At 53.0% G+C, this 24485-nt stretch overlaps 11 protein-coding genes across 11 annotated transcripts; 6 read left to right on the top strand and 5 right to left on the bottom strand.

Annotated features, from left to right (window-relative positions):
* Positions 1-798: 798 nt before the first annotated feature.
* On the bottom strand, positions 799-2619 carry NUU61_007317 (uncharacterized protein; the record flags this gene model as incomplete). The annotated part of the gene is made up of 2 exons (XM_056657842.1): positions 799-1601; positions 1659-2619. 2 exons carry the CDS (start codon positions 2617-2619, stop codon positions 799-801), a joined length of 1764 nt encoding a protein of 587 aa, XP_056510642.1.
* Positions 2620-3708: 1089 nt separating this feature from the next.
* Positions 3709-4473, top strand: NUU61_007316 (uncharacterized protein; the record flags this gene model as incomplete). The annotated part of the gene is made up of 3 exons (XM_056657841.1): positions 3709-3862; positions 3926-3985; positions 4052-4473. 3 exons carry the CDS (start codon positions 3709-3711, stop codon positions 4471-4473), a joined length of 636 nt encoding a protein of 211 aa, XP_056510641.1.
* A 235-nt stretch (positions 4474-4708) lies between these two features.
* Positions 4709-7301, bottom strand: bioDA (adenosylmethionine-8-amino-7-oxononanoate aminotransferase; the record flags this gene model as incomplete). The annotated part of the gene is made up of 5 exons (XM_056657840.1): positions 4709-4881; positions 4939-5516; positions 5593-6923; positions 6974-7067; positions 7120-7301. The coding sequence occupies 5 exons, from the start codon at positions 7299-7301 to the stop codon at positions 4709-4711; spliced, it is 2358 nt and encodes a 785-aa protein (XP_056510640.1).
* A 370-nt stretch (positions 7302-7671) lies between these two features.
* Positions 7672-9078, top strand: NUU61_007314 (aminotransferase class I/II-fold pyridoxal phosphate-dependent enzyme; the record flags this gene model as incomplete). The annotated part of the gene is made up of 3 exons (XM_056657839.1): positions 7672-8470; positions 8533-8675; positions 8749-9078. The coding sequence occupies 3 exons, from the start codon at positions 7672-7674 to the stop codon at positions 9076-9078; spliced, it is 1272 nt and encodes a 423-aa protein (XP_056510639.1).
* Positions 9079-9918: 840 nt separating this feature from the next.
* On the top strand, positions 9919-10257 carry NUU61_007313 (uncharacterized protein; the record flags this gene model as incomplete). The annotated part of the gene is made up of 1 exon (XM_056657838.1): positions 9919-10257. The coding sequence occupies one exon, from the start codon at positions 9919-9921 to the stop codon at positions 10255-10257; it is 339 nt and encodes a 112-aa protein (XP_056510638.1).
* A 490-nt stretch (positions 10258-10747) lies between these two features.
* On the top strand, positions 10748-12295 carry NUU61_007312 (uncharacterized protein; the record flags this gene model as incomplete). The annotated part of the gene is made up of 4 exons (XM_056657837.1): positions 10748-10859; positions 10921-11024; positions 11089-11967; positions 12041-12295. 4 exons carry the CDS (start codon positions 10748-10750, stop codon positions 12293-12295), a joined length of 1350 nt encoding a protein of 449 aa, XP_056510637.1.
* A 351-nt stretch (positions 12296-12646) lies between these two features.
* NUU61_007311 (uncharacterized protein) lies at positions 12647-16094 on the bottom strand (the record flags this gene model as incomplete). The annotated part of the gene is made up of 4 exons (XM_056657836.1): positions 12647-13306; positions 13371-15438; positions 15506-15771; positions 15846-16094. 4 exons carry the CDS (start codon positions 16092-16094, stop codon positions 12647-12649), a joined length of 3243 nt encoding a protein of 1080 aa, XP_056510636.1.
* A 624-nt stretch (positions 16095-16718) lies between these two features.
* Positions 16719-17018, top strand: NUU61_007310 (uncharacterized protein; the record flags this gene model as incomplete). Its single annotated transcript, XM_056657835.1, has 1 exon — positions 16719-17018. The coding sequence occupies one exon, from the start codon at positions 16719-16721 to the stop codon at positions 17016-17018; it is 300 nt and encodes a 99-aa protein (XP_056510635.1).
* Positions 17019-17530: 512 nt separating this feature from the next.
* Positions 17531-18397, top strand: NUU61_007309 (RING finger protein; the record flags this gene model as incomplete). The annotated part of the gene is made up of 2 exons (XM_056657834.1): positions 17531-17679; positions 18112-18397. 2 exons carry the CDS (start codon positions 17531-17533, stop codon positions 18395-18397), a joined length of 435 nt encoding a protein of 144 aa, XP_056510634.1.
* Positions 18398-19340: 943 nt separating this feature from the next.
* Positions 19341-21171, bottom strand: NUU61_007308 (putative 2-methylcitrate dehydratase; the record flags this gene model as incomplete). Its single annotated transcript, XM_056657833.1, has 4 exons — positions 19341-19772; positions 19826-20010; positions 20080-20857; positions 20920-21171. 4 exons carry the CDS (start codon positions 21169-21171, stop codon positions 19341-19343), a joined length of 1647 nt encoding a protein of 548 aa, XP_056510633.1.
* Positions 21172-21635: 464 nt separating this feature from the next.
* NUU61_007307 (DNA cytosine methyltransferase) lies at positions 21636-23476 on the bottom strand (the record flags this gene model as incomplete). The annotated part of the gene is made up of 2 exons (XM_056657832.1): positions 21636-22104; positions 22164-23476. The coding sequence occupies 2 exons, from the start codon at positions 23474-23476 to the stop codon at positions 21636-21638; spliced, it is 1782 nt and encodes a 593-aa protein (XP_056510632.1).
* Between the last annotated feature and the right edge of the window lie 1009 nt (positions 23477-24485).

The following is a 24485-nucleotide window of genomic DNA, read 5'->3' as shown; positions in this document are numbered from 1 at the left end:
TGCGATCAGCAAAGAATTAAGCGTCTTCGGCCCACTTCCGGGCGCCGAGTGTGGGGCTCGTTCTCCGCCCTATGGCGCCGACCACCCAATCACAGCCTCGGTTCGGTGTGCCATTATATAACAAGAATTGCCGGTGTCTTGTGGCTGGCCGAGAGTAGCCGACCTTGGCCCATAGTACTCCGCCATAGCGATGAGAATTTGCACCGTGTGACCATGAATAAATCGCCAGCCAGGATCAGCCCGCTGCATATGGCCCCCATGGAATCCTGATGCAAGTCCAAGATAAAGGATGTAGAAGGAAAGAAGAGAGATGAACAAAAAAGGAAAATTCTGTCGAGGCCGACATTACTTCCTGCTGAGCTCCATCGAGTAATGTACAATTCATTGTCAGCCTTGAGGCCTTGGGAGTCCCCCGTCGGATTGAAGCGCATTGTTGCCACTCGAGAAAAATTTAGTCAAAATAAGCACAGAAATGTGGGCTAAGCTTTGTCGCCTAAAAGCCAAGCATCGCATATATTAATAGCTGTGGTGGCCAATCATAACAAGTCATCTGCATTAAGTTTTGGAGATGTTATTCATTTGACATGCTGGCCACGACCCCGGCCGTTCACCACGCCTCCGGGGTCGACCTGCACGATGACAGTGATGCGCGGTGGACCGGGGTTTATGTCATTGGGGTCGGGTGTTGCGCGAGAGGCATGATTTCGATTCATAATAACTGGCCCCCTCATTATTCTCAATATTCGTGCACAAGTCCACCCACATCCCGAGGACACAAATACGCAAAAGGGATTGGGCTCAGATCCCTGAATCATCTTCTGCAACCCTATTCCGGTTCTGGTATGCCTCCCAATTCCTACAGTTGCCCCGAAGGGCGCTGTAATCAAGCTGCGCCTTGATCTCACCATACCGCTCCACGAATTGAATCGCGAATCCTTCCTCGGTGTGCCACCCAATATGGCAATGCATGAGCCACACGCCCGGATTGTCGGTCTTGAATGCAAGGACCAAATATCCGTTTTCCGGCAGCATGGCCGTGTCCCGTTTTGGCGGCTTTGCGAGCGTCGGCCCGGCCCCTGAGTAGGTTCCGCTGCCCTGCGCGACTACCACGAAGTCGTGCCCGTGCAGGTGAACCGGGTGTGGGACCGACAGGCTGGTCTCGACGACGACGTACGTCCAAACATTTTTGTGGGGAAGTTCGATGACTCCGCTGGTATTAGCCCATGAGTGGTGTCCCCGGTAGACTTCCAATAGTGTCGGGACTGTCCAATCGACGTGCATCGACGTCGAGTTGAGCTTCCATCGATAGAGGCTGGCGGGGTTCTTGCCGAGAGAGACCGGCTCTGATTTGTTGTATGATGGACTCGACACGGTCTCGGACACGATGGGTGTCAGGTTGGACATGTCCTCGTCGGCGCAACTGTCGGTGTAGCTGTATCCCTTCGTCGATGGGGTTGAATGTGAGCTTCCGTAATATACAATTCCCTTGATGTTGGATGCTGAATCATTCTCTGAGCATGCTGTTTGGGGAATGGCTCGCATCCAAAAGCTTTTTGCCACCGAGGCCTGGTTGGCATTGACGATGATATCGTAGCGTTGGCCTATAAACAGTCAGTTTGGATGCCCAAAACACCCAAGGTGAAGATTAGTATACTTGCCCATTCCGATGTTGAGGATGTTAGTTTTATAAGGCTCAATGGGCACAAGATCATTAGCGATAACCGTCAGGGTATGGTTATCGATAGAAAACTTGAAATGCGTATCGCATGCCGCATTCACCAGACGAAGCCGGTAGGATGTCCCCGCGGTAAAAGAGGTGTTGAAACGAGTCCCCGTTTGGTTGCGAGCACCATCAGCCCCAAAGACGTTAGTACCATTGATCAAAGCATTGTCAAAGGTAGGCGGGCCGTTTTTCTGAGCAGTCATGAACAACTGATCGACTGTGTTGATGTCCCAGTCATTCATGATAACAACACCCTTGTCCTCGTCATAGTTCGCACTAGCAGGTCCATGAATCACAATACCCCCGAAGAGGCCCTGCCACGCCTGCAGTCCAATGTGAGAATGATACCAGGTCGTGCCGTACTGCATAGCGCGCCACTTGTAGGTGATTGTGTTGTTGGGAGCGACAGGGCACTGAGTGATCGAGACCGCGCCATCGTTCTGGTTGGTATAGTATTGCCGGATTCCATGGAAATGGATACTGGTCCCGTTTTGCATTTTGGCCGGCAGGCTGTTGGTCAAATGCACGACGACATTATCGCCCCAGTTGGCCTCGATGGTTGGGCCGGGGATCGAGCCATTGATGGCGACTGCTGATCTTGCGCGGCCGTCGGGCGCAACGGTTACATGTTCAAGATTGAACCAGTATTCTCGAGTCACGCCAGTTTTGGGGACAATAGAAGTGTAGTCGGTGTGGATGTCGTATTCACACCATTTCTGGCGAGTTGTTGCCGTGTTCCCAGTACATGTACTCAAAGAAGCGCTGCTAGATGAGGAAAGGAGAGAAGGATATAGAGATGCCGATGGGAGGATAGACGCGGATGATTGGGGAAGACTAGCCGTGAATACGACAGCAATCAAGCCGTGGAAAAGAGAGAAAGCCGGACGAGCTCTCATACTGCCTACAGTCCTCTTCTGGGGCGTAGGTGACCACAAAAAGAATAGAAAGTTGAATATATGTACCAAGGAAGAAACAAAACGAAGGTCAAATGATGAGAGAAAAGAAATATCGGGCCATGGACGGATTGCCTAAATACTTCAGAGTTATGGGTACTGTTTGTCACCAGCTGACCTTACAAGGACCGGGGCATTAACCTCATTGTATTTCGAGTCTCTAACACAGCCCTATTTTCAGGCGACTTCTAATCCTTGTTTTCGAGTCGATTAGAAGTACGACCGTCCAGGGGTACGCGGCCTACAGGCTCCATCTCAGTCCACAGCCAAGAAAATTGTACCCATTAACAAGCACATAGGGCCAGGGAGACGAGACATTGGGACCAAGTTAGCATTATCTGGACCCGCAGATCATGCACGCTAATTATGGCTCGTGTTCACCTGGTCTAAGTATAAGACTGACTATTTCTAGAAAATCTAAGCAATCCAAGTAGAATCCAAGTAGAATCTTCTTACCGCCATGCATAGATATGTTAAAGTTGGAGCGTTACTCTAAAAGAGACATTATTCTAGCAAGCGGATGGCTGAAATCTTCATTTAGGGCAAGGTTAAGCATGAATGCGCAATTCGGCACGGCTAGCGGGATCCACCACGTCCAAGATCTGACACCCGGTTCGGGTATAGAGCCTGCACACAACGTCAGCTCCACGCAAGCCACCGGGGACGAATTGAGTAGATGAACCGGAAATAACCACGCGAGGAATTTAGCACGGACTCAATACTTGTCTGCCTAGGAGTGTTTTCGCTTTTCTTTTTTTCGTTGTCGCGTTGGTTGGCCGTACAGACAAGGCTGAGTTGGCGGGTCTATCGCCGGGGATTTCCCGGTAGAGGAGGAAGCATGAGCGGGTTGCTATCTTCCTTATGAAAGGTGTAAATAATATGGTAAATGTATCGCTGTGGATACGCGTGGCTTAGATAGTTTATCTCTTGGGTTAAATGATCAATTTCCTTTGTTGGAGCATTCTTGTCTAGCCCTCTTTTCCTTTACCATCTTTCTTGCTCGTCAATCTTCTCTCTATTATCAGTCTAAAAATGCTGTTTCAGGCTGTCTGTCTATCCTTCTTGTTGCTTGGTTCTTTCGGGTTAGCGGCAAGTATCAACTCACGATCCTCTTCGTCCTCTGATACGTACAGTTTGTATGCCTTCGGGGACAATATTGGGGGGTTAGCCATGTACTACGCAGATGGTGAGTACCAAGAAGGGTATACACTTCAAGGCTCTTGGAACATACATTGACCATAAACCCAAGGCAATGCAGTGATCTCCAAGTCTACACCAAGCAATGCTACAGCAGTCGGACAAGTTGCCTGTAAGTAGCCCACCCTCCAGGTTTGTTAGAAACCAAAGGATCAGAGAAACTCACCAAAACACCCAGTTACTAGAGGATCCTCTCCCCCCTTAGAAGGAAACCCCGCCAACAGCACCTCGCCCGCCTCCCCCAGCAACAGTGCCAGCGCCAGTCCCAGCAGCGGCAGTGGCAGCGGCAGCGGCAGCACAAACAGCACCAACAACCCCCCCTTCTCAAATCAGCAACTCTTCATCCCCGGCCCAAACTCGAAATCCCACAAGATGGGATTCACCAAAAACCCGTCCACGGGCCAGGTGACGACCAAGTTCGTCTGGTACGGCCATTTCTTGTTGGTCGAAGCCGACGATGGCGGATATACCTCGCTATTCTATGCGAAGAAGTCCGGCAGTAATGATGGTGCTTATTCCATGCATTGGAATATTACGGATGATGAGGATGGGGAGTTTATTCCTATCTCGATGAGGTCGATTGCGCCGTCGAATGAGTAGATATTTCTTGTATTGTGCATCGCTGGTGGATAAGACCATGTCTTTGGTTGCCTATTTGGTGGATGTTGAAGAGATGGGGTGTTGCTAGAGTTGTTCTCTAGGAAATCGTATTCTTGGACTTATTGTTGGTGAAGATTGGTGGTACCTTTGTCCGCTACTACTTCCTACTCTTTTCCGGGGACTAGCAGTCATGGAATATCTTTATTTGATTTATGTATCCCGCATCGAGTCCCATTTACAGTAGCGCAGACCGCAACAAGGCCTCCATCTCCCGCAGAGACTCTGGTTTCGACGTCACGCTCGACATGAGGTAGAGTACATTGCCGAGGACTCGAGAATGCACATTGAACTGGTCGCCCCCGACAGCGAGTCTTTGCTGCAGCCCTTTAGCGGCAGTAGACGTGTATCCTGTAACATACAAAATTAGATTGGGAAAATATTCAGATAGGTGCGATGAGAACATACCACCGCCCTGCGCATCGCGCAGTGAAATACTGAGCACAGTTCCAAGCGCAAAAACACTTTCCACGCTTTGTGCACTGGAGAGATCCTGCAGTAGACCATGGGACCACACACTCCACACATCCGGGGCCGACATCTCCCCTCTAACGGGGTTACTACCGCGCCAGTCTGCGCGGTATCCATCCCATGACCCGTCCCCTTCGAGTTTGGCCATAGCCCGTAGCGAGTCAACTGCCACTGTGCACCCGACTGCGTGCGCAGTGTAGCTGTGGCCGTGGAGGAGAGCATCGCTCTTTTCGGGGCTGGAGAAGGAGTCAAAGATCTCCTGGCTGGCGACGGTGGTACAGAGCGGGATCAGGCCACCAGTTAGAAGCTTAGCATTCACAGCGATGTCGGGATGCACCCCCAGAAAAGATGCTGCGGTTCGGCGACCGAGTCGGTAGAGACCCGTGAAAACTTCGTCAAAAACAATGGGCAGCCCTGACCACGATGGTGATTGTTTGGGGGAAGAGCCCTTGGCAGAGAATAACTCTGGGTGGTCACGCACGACGTCTGTCAGGCATCTCTGGAAGAGCGGGTCACTACACAGAGCAGTTGTCAGTATTTGTATGATTGTTGCAGGAATGGACAAGAAGGTCGGGATATTCGGTCACTAACCAGAAGAGCATTCCACCCGCACCCAGAATAACAGGTTCCAGAATCAGAGCGCCGAACTTCATGCCCTGGCGGTGCACCAGATCTTCGATGGTGCGCCTGATATAATCTTTGTAGCGTCGTCCAGTAGGTGACTCGACCCGCTGGTCAAGGTCGAACACAGACCCCAAGGAAGCAAACTCCTGAGCCAGGCCCAAGTCCGTCTGGAGATCCTCGGGCACCTCGACCTTCCATGTCCCACCAGTCATCTTGACCACAGGGAAATCGAACCAGTGGCCGCGGCCTCGGTACCACTCGACCTTTTGGTTAAATGTCGACGGCTCCGAGCAGTCCATCACGCCGATCGTGTCGCCGTGGTAGCTACCCTTGAGTCCCAAGATGCTGACTTGCTCTTGGCTGGCATCCCAGCCATAGCGTGCGCACGCTGCCCGAAGACCCATCTTCACGGCCACTTCCATGCCCGTGCTGCCATTATCAGTGTAAAACACCTTGGTGAATCGAGGGTTGTCAATCGTTTGCAACAGTCGATCCGCGAGCGAGAGCGCAGGCTCATGCACGGCCCCTGCGAACATAACATGGCCATAGCGACCGGCAGCGTAGGCAGCCGACAGAGACAATTCCGGGTTTCCATGGCCCAAGCCCTGGGTCCACCAGGATGCCGACCCGTCGAAAGTAGGCTGTAGCTGACTGCTGGAGGTAGAACGCTCAGTGCCGAAGGTCTGGAAATAGTCATCATGGGCCGAGTCAATCACGGTGATATCCTTGGCTTGCATCCCTTGATGTTGCGTGAAGGGGTACCAAATCACATCTCGGGCTCGGTCAGCCATCTCTTCGAGGCGTTGGACCCGCTCGGTGTTTTTCAGCGACATCTCTTCAAGAAGCCGCGAAATATCCGATTCCTGCGAGACCTTTCCGTAGTAGGTGGCCATAGCCTCCTCGTCCCGAGATTGGGAACTAGCGTCCAGCTCTGCCGGTCTGGTAGGGGGCGCGGGTAGCCCAACCAGTGGGATGCTTTTATTCCGGAAATAATCATGAAGATACTCGTGATTCTTATAATACTCATCTCGGAAGAGAAGAACCGATTGGATGTCATATCCACGGAGCAGCAGCGACTCGTATGCTGAGATAGATGAAGAAATGCCTCCCAAACGAGAGTCTGCCACCAGGACGATCGGCAGTCGGAGTGGACGGTAGAGGTCTGCTTGGGAATTCCCATTGGGACCTGGAGAGTGAACACCCCCGGCGGTTTCCACCAGGGCAAAGTCGATGTTGGACTGTGCCCAGCCCGAAAGTGTCTTATGGATTGACGCGAGCAGATCGTCGTCTCGAGGAATCTGTCACGGTTAACTTTGGGTCTCAGATTGTAGCACACGAGCACTCCTACAGTTTTTTGCTTGGCCGCAATATGCGGGCTGACCGGCTCATCGAATTGGTAGAGGCACTTGGTCAGAGTCCCCCCGGCATAGCGATGCAAATGCCTACCGAAATCAGCGACTGTTCAATATTCTGGCATGGATTGATGTTTCCTACCGGTCATCCGCATCGTCCAATGCCCCCGTCGACACGGGCTTTAGGAATGCCGCCTTCTGGTTCTGGCGCTGGATGGCATTGCACAACACCGTGGAGACAATCGTCTTGCCCACGTCCGTGTTAGCACCATAGACCTGGTGAGCGCGCAATGAGCGCCACAGCGCAGCACCGACGGGAGCCATTGAAGGGAAGAAGAGTGCAGTGAGTCAAATCTCTGGGGTCGATCCCTCCGTCGGAGAAGCTGATGTCACGACTCCACATTCCCTCATCCTTTTTCTTTCACCGAGGTAATTACTGGTTGAGGCCCAACGATTTATCCCCATGTTTTCCGTTGCTTTTTCTCTTTTTTTTTCCTCCGCAGAATCCTGCAGAACCCCCAACATGACAGCCGAGCATACCCGGCACTTCTTCAATTGATCCTCGGATTGGTCTCTTCAACGTTCCACGGTACAAAATCCATCGGGATGATCATTGATGCTCCAGGAACACCCGTCCATTACTGGGGAGAACTGAAAAATTGTCCACCGGGCTACTACTCCTCAATTGATTCTCATGGATCCTCGATTCCCCCGCGCAAAGTCGTCTACGACCAGACCGCCAACACTCATTGACTCATTGACGGACGCTCTGGCGCGACGAGAGACCAAGTCCGCCCGTCGCCGGCTCACGGTGCTACCCCAGACGGCCGTGGATTTCTCCTCCAACGACTTCCTTTCTCTCTCCACATCTGCCGCCTACCGAGACCGGTACCTGGCTCATTTAAACCACGCGCCAGCATCATATCCTTTTGCCAGCGGTGGTTCCCGACTGCTGGATGGCAATTCAGTCTATGCGGAGGAATTGGAGAAGTTCGTGGCTGCCTTTCACGGTGCCCCCACAGCTCTCTTGTTTAACTCTGGCTTCGATGCCAATGTCGGGGTCCTCTCCAGTATTCCCCAGCCGGGTGATTTGATTCTTTACGATGAGCTCATCCACGCCAGCGCCCATGAGGGCATGCGGCTGTCTCGAGCCGGGAGTCGAAAGATGTTCGCACACAGCTCGCCATCGAGCTTGAGAGATGTTCTCGCATCGCAGATTGCCGCGGATATGGGGGTGAAAGACGGCACGCGCAATGTTTTCATTGTTGTCGAGTCGATCTACAGCATGGATGGCGATGTGGCTCCAATCAAAGCATTCGTCAAGGCAGTTGACGAACTCTTGCCTTGTGGCAATGGATATTTCATTGTCGACGAAGCACACGCAACTGGTGTGGTCGGACCCCGAGGTGCTGGTGTTGTGCAGGAACTCGGTATTCAGGATCGCATGTTCATCCGAGTGCATACATTCGGCAAAGCATTGGCGAGTCACGGAGGTATGTATTCTGCTGCAATCGATATGCAAACCACTCAATGTTAACTCCTTGGTTAAATATAGCCATGGTTCTATGTGGGTCTGAAACGAGAGACTATTTGATCAACTACGCCCGGAGTCTGATCTATACTACGGCGCTGGGCTTCCCTTTCCTGGCATCTATTCGCGCTTCATACGAGCTTCTATCTTCAGGAGACACCGAACCCGTACGTGCGACTTTTTCTGCAGTTGATTATTTTTTCCAGCGTGCTCTGGCCTGGTACTGACAGCCGTATGCAGTTACAACGCCGGCTACAACAACTCATCCAACATCTCCGACGCCAATTAGATGGCTTGCAGGCAGGACCATCAACCTTCTTCGAAGTGGATCATTTCCCAACATCTCCTATCTTCTCTTTGCGAACATCACTGCCCCGACAGCTAGCGGGTTTCTGTCAGCAGCATGGCTTTGTCGTACGCGCTATTATGCCGCCGACGATTCCGGACGGCAAGGAACGAGTTCGGGTGTGTCTGCATGCTGGCAATACCACCGAGGACATTGATGGCCTGGTGCGAATGATTCAATTATGGCTGAACCGGCACCGAGCGACAAGAGTAGCCAATTTATAATGTGTTCATGACCCTGTACTATTACGACAATTACAACAAAAAAGTACGATTGATACCTCATGCGTGGAATCAATGCAATATCATACGGCTCGATCACGGCGAATAGAAAACCTTCGAGGCACAGGCACTCCAAAGAGACTAGGGGATGAGGAAAACCAAGACTAGTCAACGTAAAAATAACACTCAAAGTCACTATAAAAAGCGTCTCTCTCACCTTTTCCCTACTTTTACCTCTTTACATTCTTGATCTGCCATCACCTCTAAATTCCCCTATCTTACTTCTATCCAAGATCTCTTTGCAACTAACGCATAACCCTCGCAGCCTGTCTCTCTACGGAGCTTATGAACTATCTATCCTGTTTTTCTTTCCTCTGCTATCTCATCTTAATATACAGTCTTCTCCAGCCAACCCTTTCTAGGTGGCCAACCAACTCACTTCAGACTCTCTTCCATCTCACCTTTTTACCTTTCTTCTTCACTCTTATCTCATCGTGCTCTCAGTTTGCCGTGATTCACGCCTTCGCAGTGCTTGAATCCACGCAGCCACAGTCGTCGCAACAGTAAGATACCCCCCCCCCGCCCCCGGGTCTCATATATTGACTTCGCCTCTCTGCTGATAGCCTTGATAGTGACGACGAGACCAACGACTCTCAGACAGTTGCCACCGACTATCCTTCCTGCAACCAGCAACCAACCATCGACAGGGCCCTGCCATGCCAGTGGCAGGGATAGTGACTGCTCGTTCTACCGCCCCCCGATCTCTATCCCAGCTCCAGCCCACACCAATCTTCCCTCGTCACCCCACGCAGCGCCGATTTACGGAAAACCCTTCGCGCCTGGATGCAGCATTGCCAGGACGACCAATTCTGGTTCCGGGAGAAGCGACAGTCGCTTGAGCTGAAAATGGAAGCTCTGGATCAAAGCAAGCACATCGTGGAAACCGCCTTGGCAGCGACCACCCTTGCTATAAAGGCATTGGCGCGCAATATCCATACCTCCCTGCCGGAGAGCGAACAGGCTGCCCTCCAGTCTGACCTGCAAACCCTCGAGGAATGCTTCGAGGAGCTGGTTCGGCAAAGCAACAACCGCGACGAAGACATGTCCGGGTTTCAGGAGAATACTCGAGCAATCATGGGTCGAGGAAGCACTCTCCCAGAGCGCTTCCAGCAGCGGCACTAGACTCAACTTGCTTTGAAGATCGGTTTTCGAGATTTTGGTTTTCGCGTTGCTAGGCCGGAGTGGCAAGATTCATGTGGCCCCTGTGATCTACATGCTGCCACTATTCCCAGCTTACCACATATTATATCTAGCGAAATACAAAATTTCCGCACGGCGATGAACACAACTCGCATGACAAAGTAAACCCACAATATTTTGTACCCTACATCCCCCATAGATGCACTGCGCCAGTTAAACCATCTCAATGTCTCCACCAGGATATAGGCTTCAAAGTGGGACTTCCCCTTCCAGCATCGGTCATCCCTCGGCTGCCGCAAAGACCGAAAATTTCACATCGAATCAGATCGTCCGTCGCGGGGGTGAACGGTGGGTCCTGGATCGAGTCGCAGATGCAGATCTCGCGGGAGCGCATTCCTTGCGACACACACATAACGCGTCTTTGCGCACGAGTCTGCAGCATTGCTCTGCACGGGGAAAAAAAGCACACAGAATGGGCGAGGAACAGAAATCCGAGCATCGATTTCTCTTTCGCCAGCCGCGCGCCTTGCAATGGTTTGAAGGCGGCCGGTTGATGAAGCGCCAAGAGGGCGAGAGACAAGCAGGTCTGAATCACAAAATACACACCACACGCAAGACATCTTAAGCTAACTGCTAGTATTGCAGGTCGCTTTGAGCTCTTCCTCGATCTGCTCTATGTGGCGCTTCTTTCGAACTTTGCGGATACCCTCACCGAGGATATCTCGGGAGCCAAGCTCGCCAAGTACATTGTAAGTTGCGCCCGTGCGAGGTGACTTGTCACTGTACTGATTATCTGTCTGTCCGTCTGTGCAGCTGATCCTCGCGCCGTCATGGCACGTATGGAGCGATCTCCGGGAGTTAATGAACTCCTTCTACAACGACGACCTGCTGCAGCGCGTACTGATCCTCTGGGTAATGGCCGTGCTAGTAGTCTACGGCAACAACGCACCACTAGTAGACGAAGAGATCGGCGCGATGCGATCAACCGTGGCAGCATACATGGTCGCGCGCGTCTCCTGCAACCTTGCGCATCTCCTATACTCGTTCGCAAGCTACCACCACCGACTGCAGCAACGGCTGTGGGTAGGCGCGTCAACACTCACGCTGTGCCTGTACATCCCACTGTACTTCGAGTCCGTCTCGATGCGCGGCAAGATCGCCGCCGCGGCCGTCGCCGTTTCCGTCGAGGAGATGCTGTGGGTTTTCTGCTACTCGCCCGCAGCCAAGAAGCTGCTGCGCACGAAGTACTCGACGGCCGTTGATATCCCCCACGAGGTCGACCGGTTCGCGGCGTTCTATATTATCGCGCTCGGCGAGTTCCTGTACCTGATCATCGTCGGGTCGAATGCGGCGATCGGTCTGAATCTGCGGCTGATGCGTGCCATCTGGACTCTTATCATTGCGTTCTGCTTGAACTGGTTGTATACCCATGCCGACTGCGCGGTGAAGTGCACCCATCCGCTGCGGAACTCGGTCTACACGGCTTTCTCGTGGGCGCTTATTCACCTGCCGCTCATTGCTAGTCTGCTGGCTGGTGGCCATGTTGCCGCTGCTTCGGTCGCGGAGGAAGAGTTCGAGGACCCGCAGCGCTGGCTTCTCTGTGGTGGTTTGGGCGCCGGCATGATGTGCCTGTATATCTTTGCGCTGTTGCATGGGTCTAGTGACCATGGTGAGAATCTAATTCTGCCCAAGGTATGTATGGATGCAAATATCACGACTTGTTCTTCTTCCCAGGCCCCTCTAACTCTTGACTATCTCCTTCTAGCCCTTCCGTCTGGCTATGCGCCCAATCACTGCAATCATTATCGTGCTCCTCCCTCTCGCCCACCACCTCGACGCAACTGAGATCCTGTCTATAATCATGGCACTGTTCGTCTTCTGCGTGATCTGGGAGACGGTCACCTCGCTGCGAAAGGGTGCCCATTTCTGGGAGAAATGGGAGGAGACGCAGTACCCGGAGAAGCGGGTTGCCAATGGGGACGCTGAGGCTGAGGCTGACAATGGTCAAACCTCGCCTTGAAAGGGTTCACATATACCAGGAAACTTGATCGACGTGTGTACATTGGGGAAAGAGGTGCATCGATGTGCTCCGCTATAATAGTCCGTTGTTACAATATTTCCGCTCGTGATCGGTTATTAATGTGTGTCTAATCATAATTCAAATGCAACATCGTTGGTATCTATCTAAGCAAAATTCTGGAGCAACATTGGAAAGGTACTGGGAAACTCCAGCAAGATTCGTAACGAACTCATGCAAATCGCAAATCTACACTCAGATCTATAGCGAGAATCACCGGGTTATATCATCACCCATGCACGCGAAACCCATAAAGAAGCAAATCATCATCTACAGCTTCTCTCTCCCCCCCCTTCAAACCATGGACTGCTCTACTTTCATATCACTGGCCTGGGTGTCAGACCGGTCCATGGTAGTATAGCGACTGAAATCCCTCAGACCGCGGCGCTCGGCACCACGATCACCCTCACGGGCCGCATTCTTCCTAGCCTGACGACGGAAATAGACGCGCTTGCACCACTTCCACACCTCAATACCCAGGAAGAAGAGCACTGTCTCGACAAAGACAATGCCCCATTCCCACGAGATGCTGGTGTGCTTGAACACCTTCTGGTTGATGACGGGGATATACAAAATCGGGAAGGCGAGGATGAAACCGGCCATGATGCCCCAGAAAAGGAAGCGGTTGCTCCACACATCGTGCATCCACTGCGTCAGGTAGCGCTTGGAGTCGGGCTGCATGCGGAAGAAGCTGCGGCGCAAGTTGATCATCTCCCATGCGAGGAAGAGCGCGAACCAGGTCATGCAGGTGAAGGTTGTGGCGCGCGCCCGGAAGACCGTATCGCAGTTGTAGCTGTTGGATGGGTTATTGTATTCGGTGTTGCAGCCTCGTGACAGGTTGCCGTCGCCCCAGCGGAACATGACCAGGGCGAAGGCTGATAGGCAGAGTGCTGCCATCCACACGCCGTATACCAGAGTATCTATAATGATTTCCCAGGTGAAAATACCTTGTTTCTAAGTGAATGTTAGTATGGTGATCAGTAGGAACTTATCAAAACAGACGGAAAGGAGTACATACGCTTTGCGGTGGCCGGTCCATCACTTCTGGGGCTGCAGTCTCCATTCCCAGGCCCATATCAGGGAGACCCGATGTGATCATGATAATCCAGATGATCTCCACCGGGGCAATGGGGAACACGGACATGTCACTCTCGTCCTTGAACACCAGCCCAATCAGCAGAGTCAAAGCGAGCGCCACGTTCTCCGCCAGCAGATGCAGCACAAACTTCTGGATGTTGTCGAAGATGCGGCGGCCCTCCTCGATGCCGTTGATGATGGAAGCAAAGTTGTCATCGGTCAGCACCAGCTCGGACGCATCCTTGGCCACATCGGAACCGTTCTGGCCCATGGCAATACCGACATCTGCATGTTTCAGCGAAGGCGAGTCGTTGACGCCGTCGCCTGTCATGGCGACATAGCGGCCCCGGCGGTGCAGGGCTTCGATCATGCGGACCTTGGTGTTCGGTGCACACCGGGCAATGACCAGGGGCAGAGTTGGCAGGTTGTCGATCTCGTCTTCGGTCAGTTTGTCGAACTGCCCGGCTGTCATGACCATTGCGTCTGCCACGTCCTTGGCAATCATGTCCATGTTGGACGGGATGATCCCGACTTGCGCTGCGATTGCCCGAGCAGTCCCCGGGTGGTCGCCAGTAACCATGTGGACTGAGATGCCGGCCTTGTAGCACTGGCTGATCGCACCTGCAGTTTCGGGCCGGGGAGGGTCGTACAGCCCGATCAGCCCGAAGAATACCAGGTCCTTCTCAACTTCTTCACGCGGCAAAGGCTCTTCGCCTTCTTTGGTTCCAATGTTCTCCCGGCCGGCCAGAGCAAGTACTCGCAGACCCTCCTTGGCCAGTGCCTCCATGTTCTGCAGGATATCGTCTCGGATGTCATCATCCAGAGGGACCGGGGCAGAATCGGGTTTCCAGCTGACCGTCGTGCATGCCTCGAGGACTCGCTCGACGGCGCCTTTGGTAAAGATTCTTTGAGGAGTCTTCTCGGAGCTTTCATCACGCTTGGCGAAGATAACTGACATCTTCTTCACGCTCGAGTCGAATGGGTACTCGGCCTTTTGCTGCCAGATCGGCTTCTCGCCTTTGGTCCATCGGTCCAATCCCCAGTTGAAGCGAGACGCAAACACCTGGATGGCAATATCTGTTGGCTCACCACGAGCCTGCCATTCGCCGGTGGAGCTCTTGTGGAGATGGGCCAGGTTGGCCATGGCGGCGACGTTGAGGAACGCCTCGAGCTTCTCGTTGTCTTTCAACAGGTCCTCTGGCTGTGCTGGGTCGCCGGTTGTTTCCGCTCCCAGCTGGAGCGGACGCTCGGCCATCAAACTCAGGTCGCCCTCTTGGGGGTTCAAGGGGTCGCTCGATGACCCGACAGAGTAGGTTCCGACGGAGGGGATCCAGGCCCTCTTTGCAACCATGCGCCCCTGGGTGAGCGTACCGGTCTTGTCAGAGCAAATGTTCGTAACAGCACCCAGGGCTTCGAGGGAGTCCAGCTTGCGAACAATCACATTTCGTTGCACCATCTGCCTAGTTCCCACCGCCATGGTGATGGTCAGCACAACCACCAAACAAGCTGGGATCATAGCCAGGCCAGTGGCGACGGCATAGATAATCACTTCGGTGTCTCCGTGGAAACTGTTAGCAGCCGCGACCACGATGGCAAAGACCACGGCGATCCCGAACAGTGCCAACGCCAGCTTAGAGAGTTTGCGTTGCAGGGGTGTGCCGACATTGATGCCGAGAAATCGGCCAATCGCATCGGTGGTGGTCAGCGTCCACGCTTGAATATACCAGCGTTTCTTCGTCTCGCCTTCAGGTCCGCGCTTGACGGGGCGACGCTTGGAGTCGCCTCCGCGTAGGGCTGTAGCAATGGCACCGATCTCGGTCTGCATACCCGTGCCAACTACAACACCCCGGGCCCGTCCTCGGGTGACTGTCGACGAGCTGTATGCGATGTTCAAGCGGTCGCCCGGGCCAGTGTCGGCATCGAAGACTGCCTCGGCCTCTTTTTGCACGGGGAGGGACTCGCCTGTCAAGAGGGCCTCATCAGTCTCGAAGTTGAAGGCTTCAACCAATCTGCATAACCCAGTTAGTTCATTGACGATGTCGTTTATAGAGTGGAGATAGAATGTAGATTACATACCGTAGATCAGCAGGAACTGTATCGCCCACTTTCAATTCAACCATATCACCGGGCACAATCTCGTTCGCCGGGATGGTCGTAGTCTTGCCGTCGCGAGACACCACGCCAGTAGGCGAGCTAAGAGACCGCAGCGAATCCATCGTCTTTTCAGCCGCAAAGTCCTGGTATACTCCGACAACAATATTCAGAAGAATCACAGCCGCAATGAAACCACCTTCGATCCAGGACTGGATCCCGAAACTGACAGCCATAGCGATAATCAGAACCTATACAGCACCCCCAGGATGTTAGATATTACTCATAGATCTTCTTCTGCAGGGAGAAGGGGGGGTACACTTACCAGCATCATGGCATTAGCAATCTGTCGAATAACAATTTTTGCAAAAGAAACGGCTTCGTCTCCCTCCAGCATGTTCTCGCCATATTTCTCGAGGCGGCGCTTGACCTCGCTGGTGGAGAGGCCGTCGTCGGAGTTGGTGGCCAGCTCGCGGATGGCATCGTCGAAGGTCAGGCTATGCGCGGGCTGGGACAGGATTTGAGGAGTATCCTCAGGGCTCGGGGAGCCTTTGCCGGCTCGGTCCTGGGACATGGTGAAAAGGAAAAAGTCTATCCTTTTGTTGAGTCGGGTTGGAATGGATGTGTGGGAGAAAGAGTAGGAGAATGAGGATGAGGGTGAAAAGAGAGGTGTACTGTCTATGGGACGGTTCTTAAGGGGGTTCCATATAAATGGTATCCTCAAGGGAGTGAGAGTCCATACACCGAGGGAAAATAACCCGACACAAAGATCTTGGAAAGAGATGAACTGTGTAACCCCTCTCTCTCTCTGTGTGTGTGTGTGGGAGTCGGAGGTGTGTGAGTTGTGTTTGTGGGGGAGTTAAGTACACGCGGATAATTCCAACTTTGGTTCTTTTCTTCTTATCCTTTCTTTCTTCCTCCCTTTTTCTTTCTTTCTCCCCGGGAGGCATCCATGGCTCTATATATACTTCCGACTCCGAAACCCAACTCGCAATCGGGACGTTCATCCCGGTTCGCAGGAAGCGTATGCGCCATGGCAAGTCTGGGGAAAGTCATTTACCACCGGCCAACGAGAGCACATAACCAGCCGTCGGGTGTTGGGGCGGACCAGCTTGGCGGCTGCCCAGACGGCCATGAGCGGCCATGACGCACACGACTTGGGCTCGGCCTTGGTTCGGATGCGATGTGGAGGATATCCATGGATACCGGCATCATCGATTGGTCACAGCGTGCGCGGAACCGCCAAGAGCGGGAGTTCTGGGCGGCATTCCGCGTCCCCTTCGTGTTGCCCAGAGAGCGCCAGCGCTTGGCAGCGTCTGGGATATCGCCTTGGCGGGCCCCGCCCACCTCAGGCCCGAGAGCCCGCGTGGGCTTCAAATCGCCCCGGTTTTCCCAGGGTGCTCTGGTGTGGTTTTTATGTTTTGAAAGCCAGCTGCTTCGGTGGCAAAAGAACAATCTATCGCGGTTCGGACTATTTCCCAACGTGGTTCACGAATGACCATCCAGCTGGGATTGTGCTAGCCCTGGAGACCCTGCATTTTGATTATTCCATTATTCTTGTTACTATCTCTTTCCTTTTTTTTTTTTTTTTACCTCCATTCCTCCCGACTGATCCGACCAACGTCGCCTCCACTTGATTTCTCTTGGAACCTCTTATTGGGTAACAAGGCTCTATCTTACCCTTCCTCGAATTCCTACTTGTCACTCTTGGAGAGAATCCCCCGGCATCTCATGCTTGCCCCCCGATGGATCGACCCTTCCCGCGTGGTGAGGTTGTCGGGGTTGTGATTGGCGCCATTGCGCTCTTCTTTCTGATCAGCGCTGTTCCGATGTGAGCCTGGACCCCGGCACAGACAATAAGGGCTTTTTCTCTTGTCTCTTTCTCCTTGGCGAATTGCTACAGCCCCCCCCCCCCGCATATGCACGCGAAGCATCGCGAAACCTTGTCTTGTCCCCGGCCAGAAATGTGCTGACTTTTGGTCTTTTTTTTTTCCTCTTTGGAGTGTGATCATGTGGTGTCATCGACGACGACGACATGTATCTCAAACGGCTACCGAGGCACACCCACTGGCTTCGCCAATGGAGCAGGTCTCGGTGGAGCGCTGGCTTGAGGATCAGACTGCCCCGGGGCTTGCCGAGCAATACTCCCAAGACATGTGGTATGTTTCTTTCTCTTTTTATACGTGTTCTTATCGTTTCCACTTGCCGTGTTTCTTCTTTTATTATCATCTCTCTTGGCCTCGGACCCCTGCCGTTTTGGCGTCTTGGCCGATGATGTCGTGCGGGGACGCCCAGGGCTGGGGAGCATGCGGCAGCCCTATCAGGGATCGTCGCTGGTCAGTGTGTGTCTGGGCATTCGGAGACATCCACCCATGCCAATATCTTGGGATTCTAGCGAGTCACCGTGCCTGACCCATACACCGCTGCTATTCTTGTCCTTGGCCTTGACTTAGGGAATTAATATGTGGCGGCTCTCGGCTTTGCCAAACATCGATTCCCGTGGAATTCCATGGAAGTCTTGGGAGAGAGAGAACTGTGCTTGCTATTACTTACTATGGTACTCATACTAACGCAAATCCCTTTCATTCAAGCCCCATCTGTCTCTCCTCGCTCACATCACCCCCCTCCATCCTCCCCCCTCCCGAACCATCCCTGCCCCGCAGCCATCGCCATCTGTATCCCCATCCATCCCCGGCCCCGCTCGACGCCGGCTCCTGCAGGCCGCTCGACGCGAGCCACGATAGCGCGATCCTCGTGCTGAACCGCTGCAACCATGCCTTCCACCTGTCGTGTCTGAGTGCGTGGTTCGAGTATCGCCGGTACCGGTGCCCAATTTGCCAAGCTTCGTATTCGCCTGCGGAGCAGAGGCGGGGATAGATGGTCGGGATCGGGATTGTGTGGTTAGGGCCAGAGGGTTGGCGTTTCTTGTCTTGGTGATTTGGTCCTTGGATTATTTCTTGGGAGTGGGGTGTTTAATGATGATTTAATGATTACTCTGAGGAACATGGAAGGATGTCGTTCGACTAGGGCTGGACACTGAACAGGGAAACTGTTCTACACTCTTGGGATAATCTTGGAATCATCCTGGATATTATTCTATGGCCAGGGATAATTTCAAGACATTTGTGTGATCACTTTTGGTTTAGGTTAATGTACAGAATGCCATAGGCAACTCATTCTATCAACGAGCCGCTAACTGTGAGTCCGAGTATACTTTGATGATCAAGTCAGCCCGGCAATCTGCCTGCCCTTCGACGGGGCAAGTAATTGATTTGTTGTCTTATGCATATAATCTTTCTCTAGATCGGTATACATTGGAATACTGAAATGAAATATAGTCGAGGGTATAAGGGAGGGGTCTGTTCGACTGTTCGGAGAGTCTATGCATGATACCCTAGCCGATCAGTTTTTGGAGAGGAACTAATAACCAGCCATCGACAGATAGAGGCAAGAGATACTTCTGTCTACTGTCTCTTGGCTGCGTGTTCTTGGCCTTCTACCAAGATTTCGTGGAAACGTCACGCGAGCAGGTTCAAGTCTTCATAACTAGCAAGATAAGCATCCAGACCCCATGGATATCTATGGATCTGTAGAACCAGTATCCATGCAATAACACTACAGGTATAGACAGTGTCAATGACGTGGCCGCAAGCCAGACATCGGATAAAGCAACCAGCGGACACTACAGAAGCCGCTTGGTCATGGTATCTCTATACGATTTTGCAGATATTATCCAGAATATGTATCCAACCAAACATACACGGGTCAGTTCCGGTCTAAATTGACCGAAGCCTTTTCAATTGACACCACACCAACATGCTTACGCAGAAGCAACTGCCTTATCCTTCACATACAAGTCAACGTACTTGTCGACATCGTAGTTCTCCAGCTGCGGGCGGTCCCAGCCCACCTGCAGCAGCTCATCGATCCGCGCCTGGTCAAAGTGCGCCTGCAGATGACGCTTGTACTTGTCCAGGATCTCAGGCTTGGCCTCCTCACGACGCAGCCGGTGGCCCAGCGGGGCCTCAACAGAGATCTCGTCGAGCACGGTGCCATCGTTCAGGGTGACGGTCAGCGCGTTGGGGATGGTGCGCTTGGTCGGGTCGTGGTAGTCCTTTGTGAACTGCGGGTCCTCAACACAGTGAATGCGCTTGCGGAGATCCTCGACCAAGGGCGAGGTGGCGGCCTCGGAGCCATCGGCGTAGTCGTTGGCCGTGAGACGGTTGAAAGCGAGCATGGTAGCCACCATGTACTGCGCCAGAGTCAGCCCAATTCCCAACCCAATTTCCACCTTGCAGTGCTTACCTGCACACAATGGTCGCGATCGGCAAAGTTGTCCATTGCCTTGAACTGCTTGTCGATGATGCGGATGCACGCCTCGTGCGTGCGGTTGGTGATCTCCTTGATGTCCTTGGCGCTCTTGCCCAAGGCCGCCAGCTTCTTGTTGACGGCCTGAGCGGCTTCAATGGCAGTCTGGGAGTGGAATTCGGCTGCATACAAGTTACAAGTATCACAAAATCAGTCTCCATTCGGAATCACAAGAAGCATACTCCACTTACCCGGATACGACACCTTGAACAGCACGTTCTCCATGACGTAGGTGCCGTACGGGCGCTGGTACTGGAACTTCTTGCCCTTGAACAGAACATCATAGAAACCCCAGCCAGGGGCGGAGAGCACAGTGTGCAGACCACCCTCGCCCTTCTGCACCTTCAGCACGAGGTTGACAGCGCGCTGGCACGCATCACCAGCGGCCCACGACTTGCGCGACATGGTGTTCGGCGAGTGCCGGTAGGTACGAAGACTCTGGCCATCCACCCAGGCCTGAGTGATAGCATCGGCAGTCTGCTTCTCGCTGAGACCTAGCATCTTGGAGACCACAGCAGTGGTGGCCACCTTGACCAGGACGACGTGGTCGAGGCCAACCTTGTTGAATGAGTTCTCCAGCGCCAGAACACCCTGGATCTCGTGGGCCTTGATCATGGCCTCCAAAATGTCACGGACCTTAAGGATCTTGCCATTGCCCACGTTGCCGCCCGCGCGGTTGGTGCGCGAGATCCAGTCCGCCACGGCGAGAATACCACCCAGATTGTCGGAGGGGTGACCCCATTCGGCAGCCAGCCAACAGTCGTTGTAGTCGAGCCAGCGGATCATGGCGCCGATATTAAACGCGCCATTGACCGGGTCCAGCTGGTACGGCGTGCCAGGCACCCGGGTACCATTGGGAACCACGGTGCCCTCGACCACGGGACCGAGCAGCTTCGCGCACTCCTTGAACTTCAAGGCCTCCAGCCCACAGCCGAGGGTGTCAAGGAACACCAGGCGGGCGGTGTCATACTAACCGATTATAGACTCGATGATTAGCGACGCCCGCGACCGATCACAATCACACAACTTACAGCCAGGTCGGAATCCACATTGTACTCGTGGATGTACTTCGCCATGTCCTGAATTTCGGGGTCGTAGGACTTGTCGGCAGGGACTGCCGGGGCAGCAGACTGACGGGCGGCCATGGTGGAAAAGCGAGGGGTGCGAGGAATGGACGGGGTGGAGGGAACGGGAGAAGAGACAGTGGGAAATCTGGAGACGGAGATGCGGGCGAAAGTGCGGGGAGACGAGTGGGTCAGCCGTCTCAGTGCCGGAAGGGACATGGTGCAATGCGAACAGTATGAGGATCGCAATGGAGATCCAAAGGCAGAGAGAAGAAGAAAAAGAAGAAGCAAAAGCAAAGGTGGAAGAGCAAGGAGGAAAAGGAATGCGGAGGTTGGGGAAGGTGAGTTCAAGCTGACTTCATCGTGCCGAGGCCAGTCGGTTACTGTCGGGTCCACGCCTTGACACTTGTACTACTTTACTACTTTACAGTGTGTGCTAGCGCCCTGGATACTACTGCTGTTTGAGAATCACTGCAATTATTCTAATTGGTCTCGCAGTCCAAAATTCAATGAGTTGGGCCGCCGAATATCGGACGATGCAGCCGAGGGCGAAACAAGGGGACAGCGAGAAACAGACAAAAAAAAAGCGAAGATCGGAAGAACATCAGAAGCCAGGCCTGCAAAAGAAAGAAAACCCCAATGCCGATCCCGAACCTCCCTTCGTCCTCGGCCTGCGCGGCTTTTCACATGTAGATCGGCAGATCCGATTGATTGATAAGGCCAGCCCTCATCTCTTCCTCCTCCTGCTCGTCGGTCTTCCGCAACGACTTGGCAATCTCGCGGTAGATCGCAGCCGCAAACATCGGCGGCACAGCATTCCCAATCTGTCGACGAATGTTCTTTTCGGAGAACTCGAAATCGCGCGGGAATGTCTGCAGGCACGCAAATTCGCGAGTCGTGAACCCGCGCTTGCCCGACGGGTGGTAGTTAAACTCCCCACCGCTGCACGTAACAGTTCTTGCGGGCTGGTGCGCGTTGTAGGGATCTCGCCATCCCTGGGTGCGGTAACGCTCCAGGGTTGTCTGGACATCGTGATCGGGCGCGTCAGGCGGAAGGTCATGGATACTATCGTGGATGGTGTTCAGGGGGTCAAGACCTGAGCCTGGGAGCCCATGGGTAGGCAAGGGCATCTCGGGAAGGGCTTCTCCGGGACTATGAATCAACCTCGTTAGTAAAATCGCCAATGTGCGACACTGTCAATGTCAACGCACCCAGAGGCAATGATGATTAGCCGCTTGCGAGATTGCGGCACCCCATAGTTGACGCAGTCCAACACGGCCCAGCGAACCGAGTACCCAATATCCAGCAAGTTCAAGATGATCCGATTGAAATAATCTTTATGACGTTCCAACAGTCCCGATGTCTCCTCCATCGTCAGAATGCGCGGGTGTGCCTGTTTGATGAGATCGTTGGCGGAGAAGATACAAGCCGAATTGGCTTCGTCCCGATCGCAGTGCACCGTGTGAGCCGGGGAAAAAGTCTGGCAGGGGGGAGAGCAGTGACAGACGTCCACTCGAAGGAAAGATGCGTGGTTTGTCAGGAAATCAAAGATTTCCGCATTTTCAATGGTCACGCCGTCGAAATTGCGCTGGTATGTATTGATGGCATGGCGATCTTTGTCAAATGCCCATCGCAGATTCAACCCTGCCTTCTTCGCGCCACACGACACTCCACCTCCACCACAAAAGGCATCACCAAATGTGTATGTGCGAGTCGGGGCGGTCAGATCTATGACCTGACGCGGTTGATCAACGTCCATTGGAGAGTTCTCCATCACAATTTGTGACAGCTGAGACTCTCCAAAGGGCACCGTCTGGCCGCGGCCTCGCCAGCGGTCTCGCAACTCCGTTGGTGACAGTCCAAACCCTTGGTCGACCTCGTTGATATGGAGGTATTCAATCGAAGAGTCTTGAGCGTTGAGAAACTGTCGGTCATCGGTAGGATTGTCCTCGCGGGTTCTGATCGTGAGCTTCAGACGGCAAACCATACCCGTGTGACCCAGTGGAAGGGTGCGAAAATTGGTGAACAAGACGCGACAAGCCCGATTGACCTGAGCAAAGGAGACTGGTTCCATGTAATGCGTGGTCCAGATGAGCTCCCCAGCTTTCTTGGGAAGATATCGATCCATTCGGGGATCGCTTGTCGCAAAGAGACGTCGGCCATGGAAGAAGATTCCGTTACTCCCTTGGACGATGTGCTCAATGCGAAGGTATGATTTATCGCAAAGTAGCAGAGACATGCCCTCTCGGTAGACATTGTTCTCAATCACCACTTGCGGGACGGACTCTGACGAGGATGGGCTCTGGGGCCTGTGCAAAGGGAGGCCAGTGAGGTCAATGCAATCCAGATCCAGCTTGAAGACTGGCGCATCAAGAGTCAGGTCCACAATTTCAATCTGCTCCTCAACCAAAGTCTCCTTATAGTGGAGATTGGGTGTCGAGGATTCTGCATCACGGGTCTCTGAGCGAGAGGGAAAGATGTCACCCGGTTCATCAGCCGCAGGCCAGTCCTCAGTTTCTGTCATGTATTCTCTTTGGCTTGAAGAGGTCATTCTTCTTATTGCCTTCTGGAGACTGCTGAGGCTGGGAGGCTCGGATAGCCCTGCTGGCGCACAGATATTTCTGCTTGCAAAGTCCAGGTCGTGATGAAGATCCATGGCAAAAACGAACACAGGGCCAAGGTGGGAAGGCTGTCAAGTATTGAGGAGCAAAGGTTAGCTTTTGAAAACAATCACCTCGCAGTAGGGGTTTATCAACCTAGCTTGAGAGCAAAGACGGGCTGAATAGCGCAGAGGATGGAAAACTAAGAACCAATACTGGGGTAAGAATTAAGTCAGGGGAGCTCAAGTGGACAAATGATAATTGAATAAAGGATTTTGAGCTGCAGGCAAATGGAAAGAATATGGCTTCATCAATGGCTTAGTGAGAGAAGAAGCCGTAGTGACTTCAAAGCAATTTGTGAGAGACCGTCAAAGAAGACAAGTAAAAGGAAATGTAATTTAGTAGAAATATTGAATAGCTCCATTGTCTGACCTGTTTCCTGAGTAGTTTTCAGAAATTCTTTTCATTCTAAAAACATTCAGCATCCATAAAGAATCTTGAGGCCAGTATAGATTTTTTAATATTCATAGATGTCCATTCTTGGCAGGATAGGGCACGTTGACTCAGTCCTGACTCAGCCGGAGCCGGCACAACGACTCCGCGAAAAAAAAAAATTTGGTGGAGAACAGGCACAACCACAGGACGGACGGCGCTATGGAGATTTTCTTCCTTCCCCTCCGTCTTGGGTGTTCTGGGGTACTTCCCTCTTGACCGTTCGTCCCCTTTCTCCCTTTTACTCTGTGATCGGTAAGTGTTTCTTTGTTTTTTTTGATTGTACCCAGCTCTGTCTATATGATGAATTCGGAATTTTTTTTTATAGATGTTAGACTTCCTAAGCACTTTGCGGAGAACATCCGATCTGATTCAGAGACTTGCACTCTACACTGTGACTTGATCAGAGTCGATGAGCCCCTACGCTGACCTGGTCTACTC

The sequence above is a fragment of the Penicillium alfredii genome (genome assembly GCF_028826965.1).
Source record: "Penicillium alfredii strain IBT 34128 chromosome Unknown utg000009l_segment0_segment0, whole genome shotgun sequence".
In the NCBI taxonomy this organism is placed as follows: domain Eukaryota; kingdom Fungi; phylum Ascomycota; class Eurotiomycetes; order Eurotiales; family Aspergillaceae; genus Penicillium; species Penicillium alfredii.
This window is presented reverse-complemented; position numbering and strand designations above follow the sequence as displayed.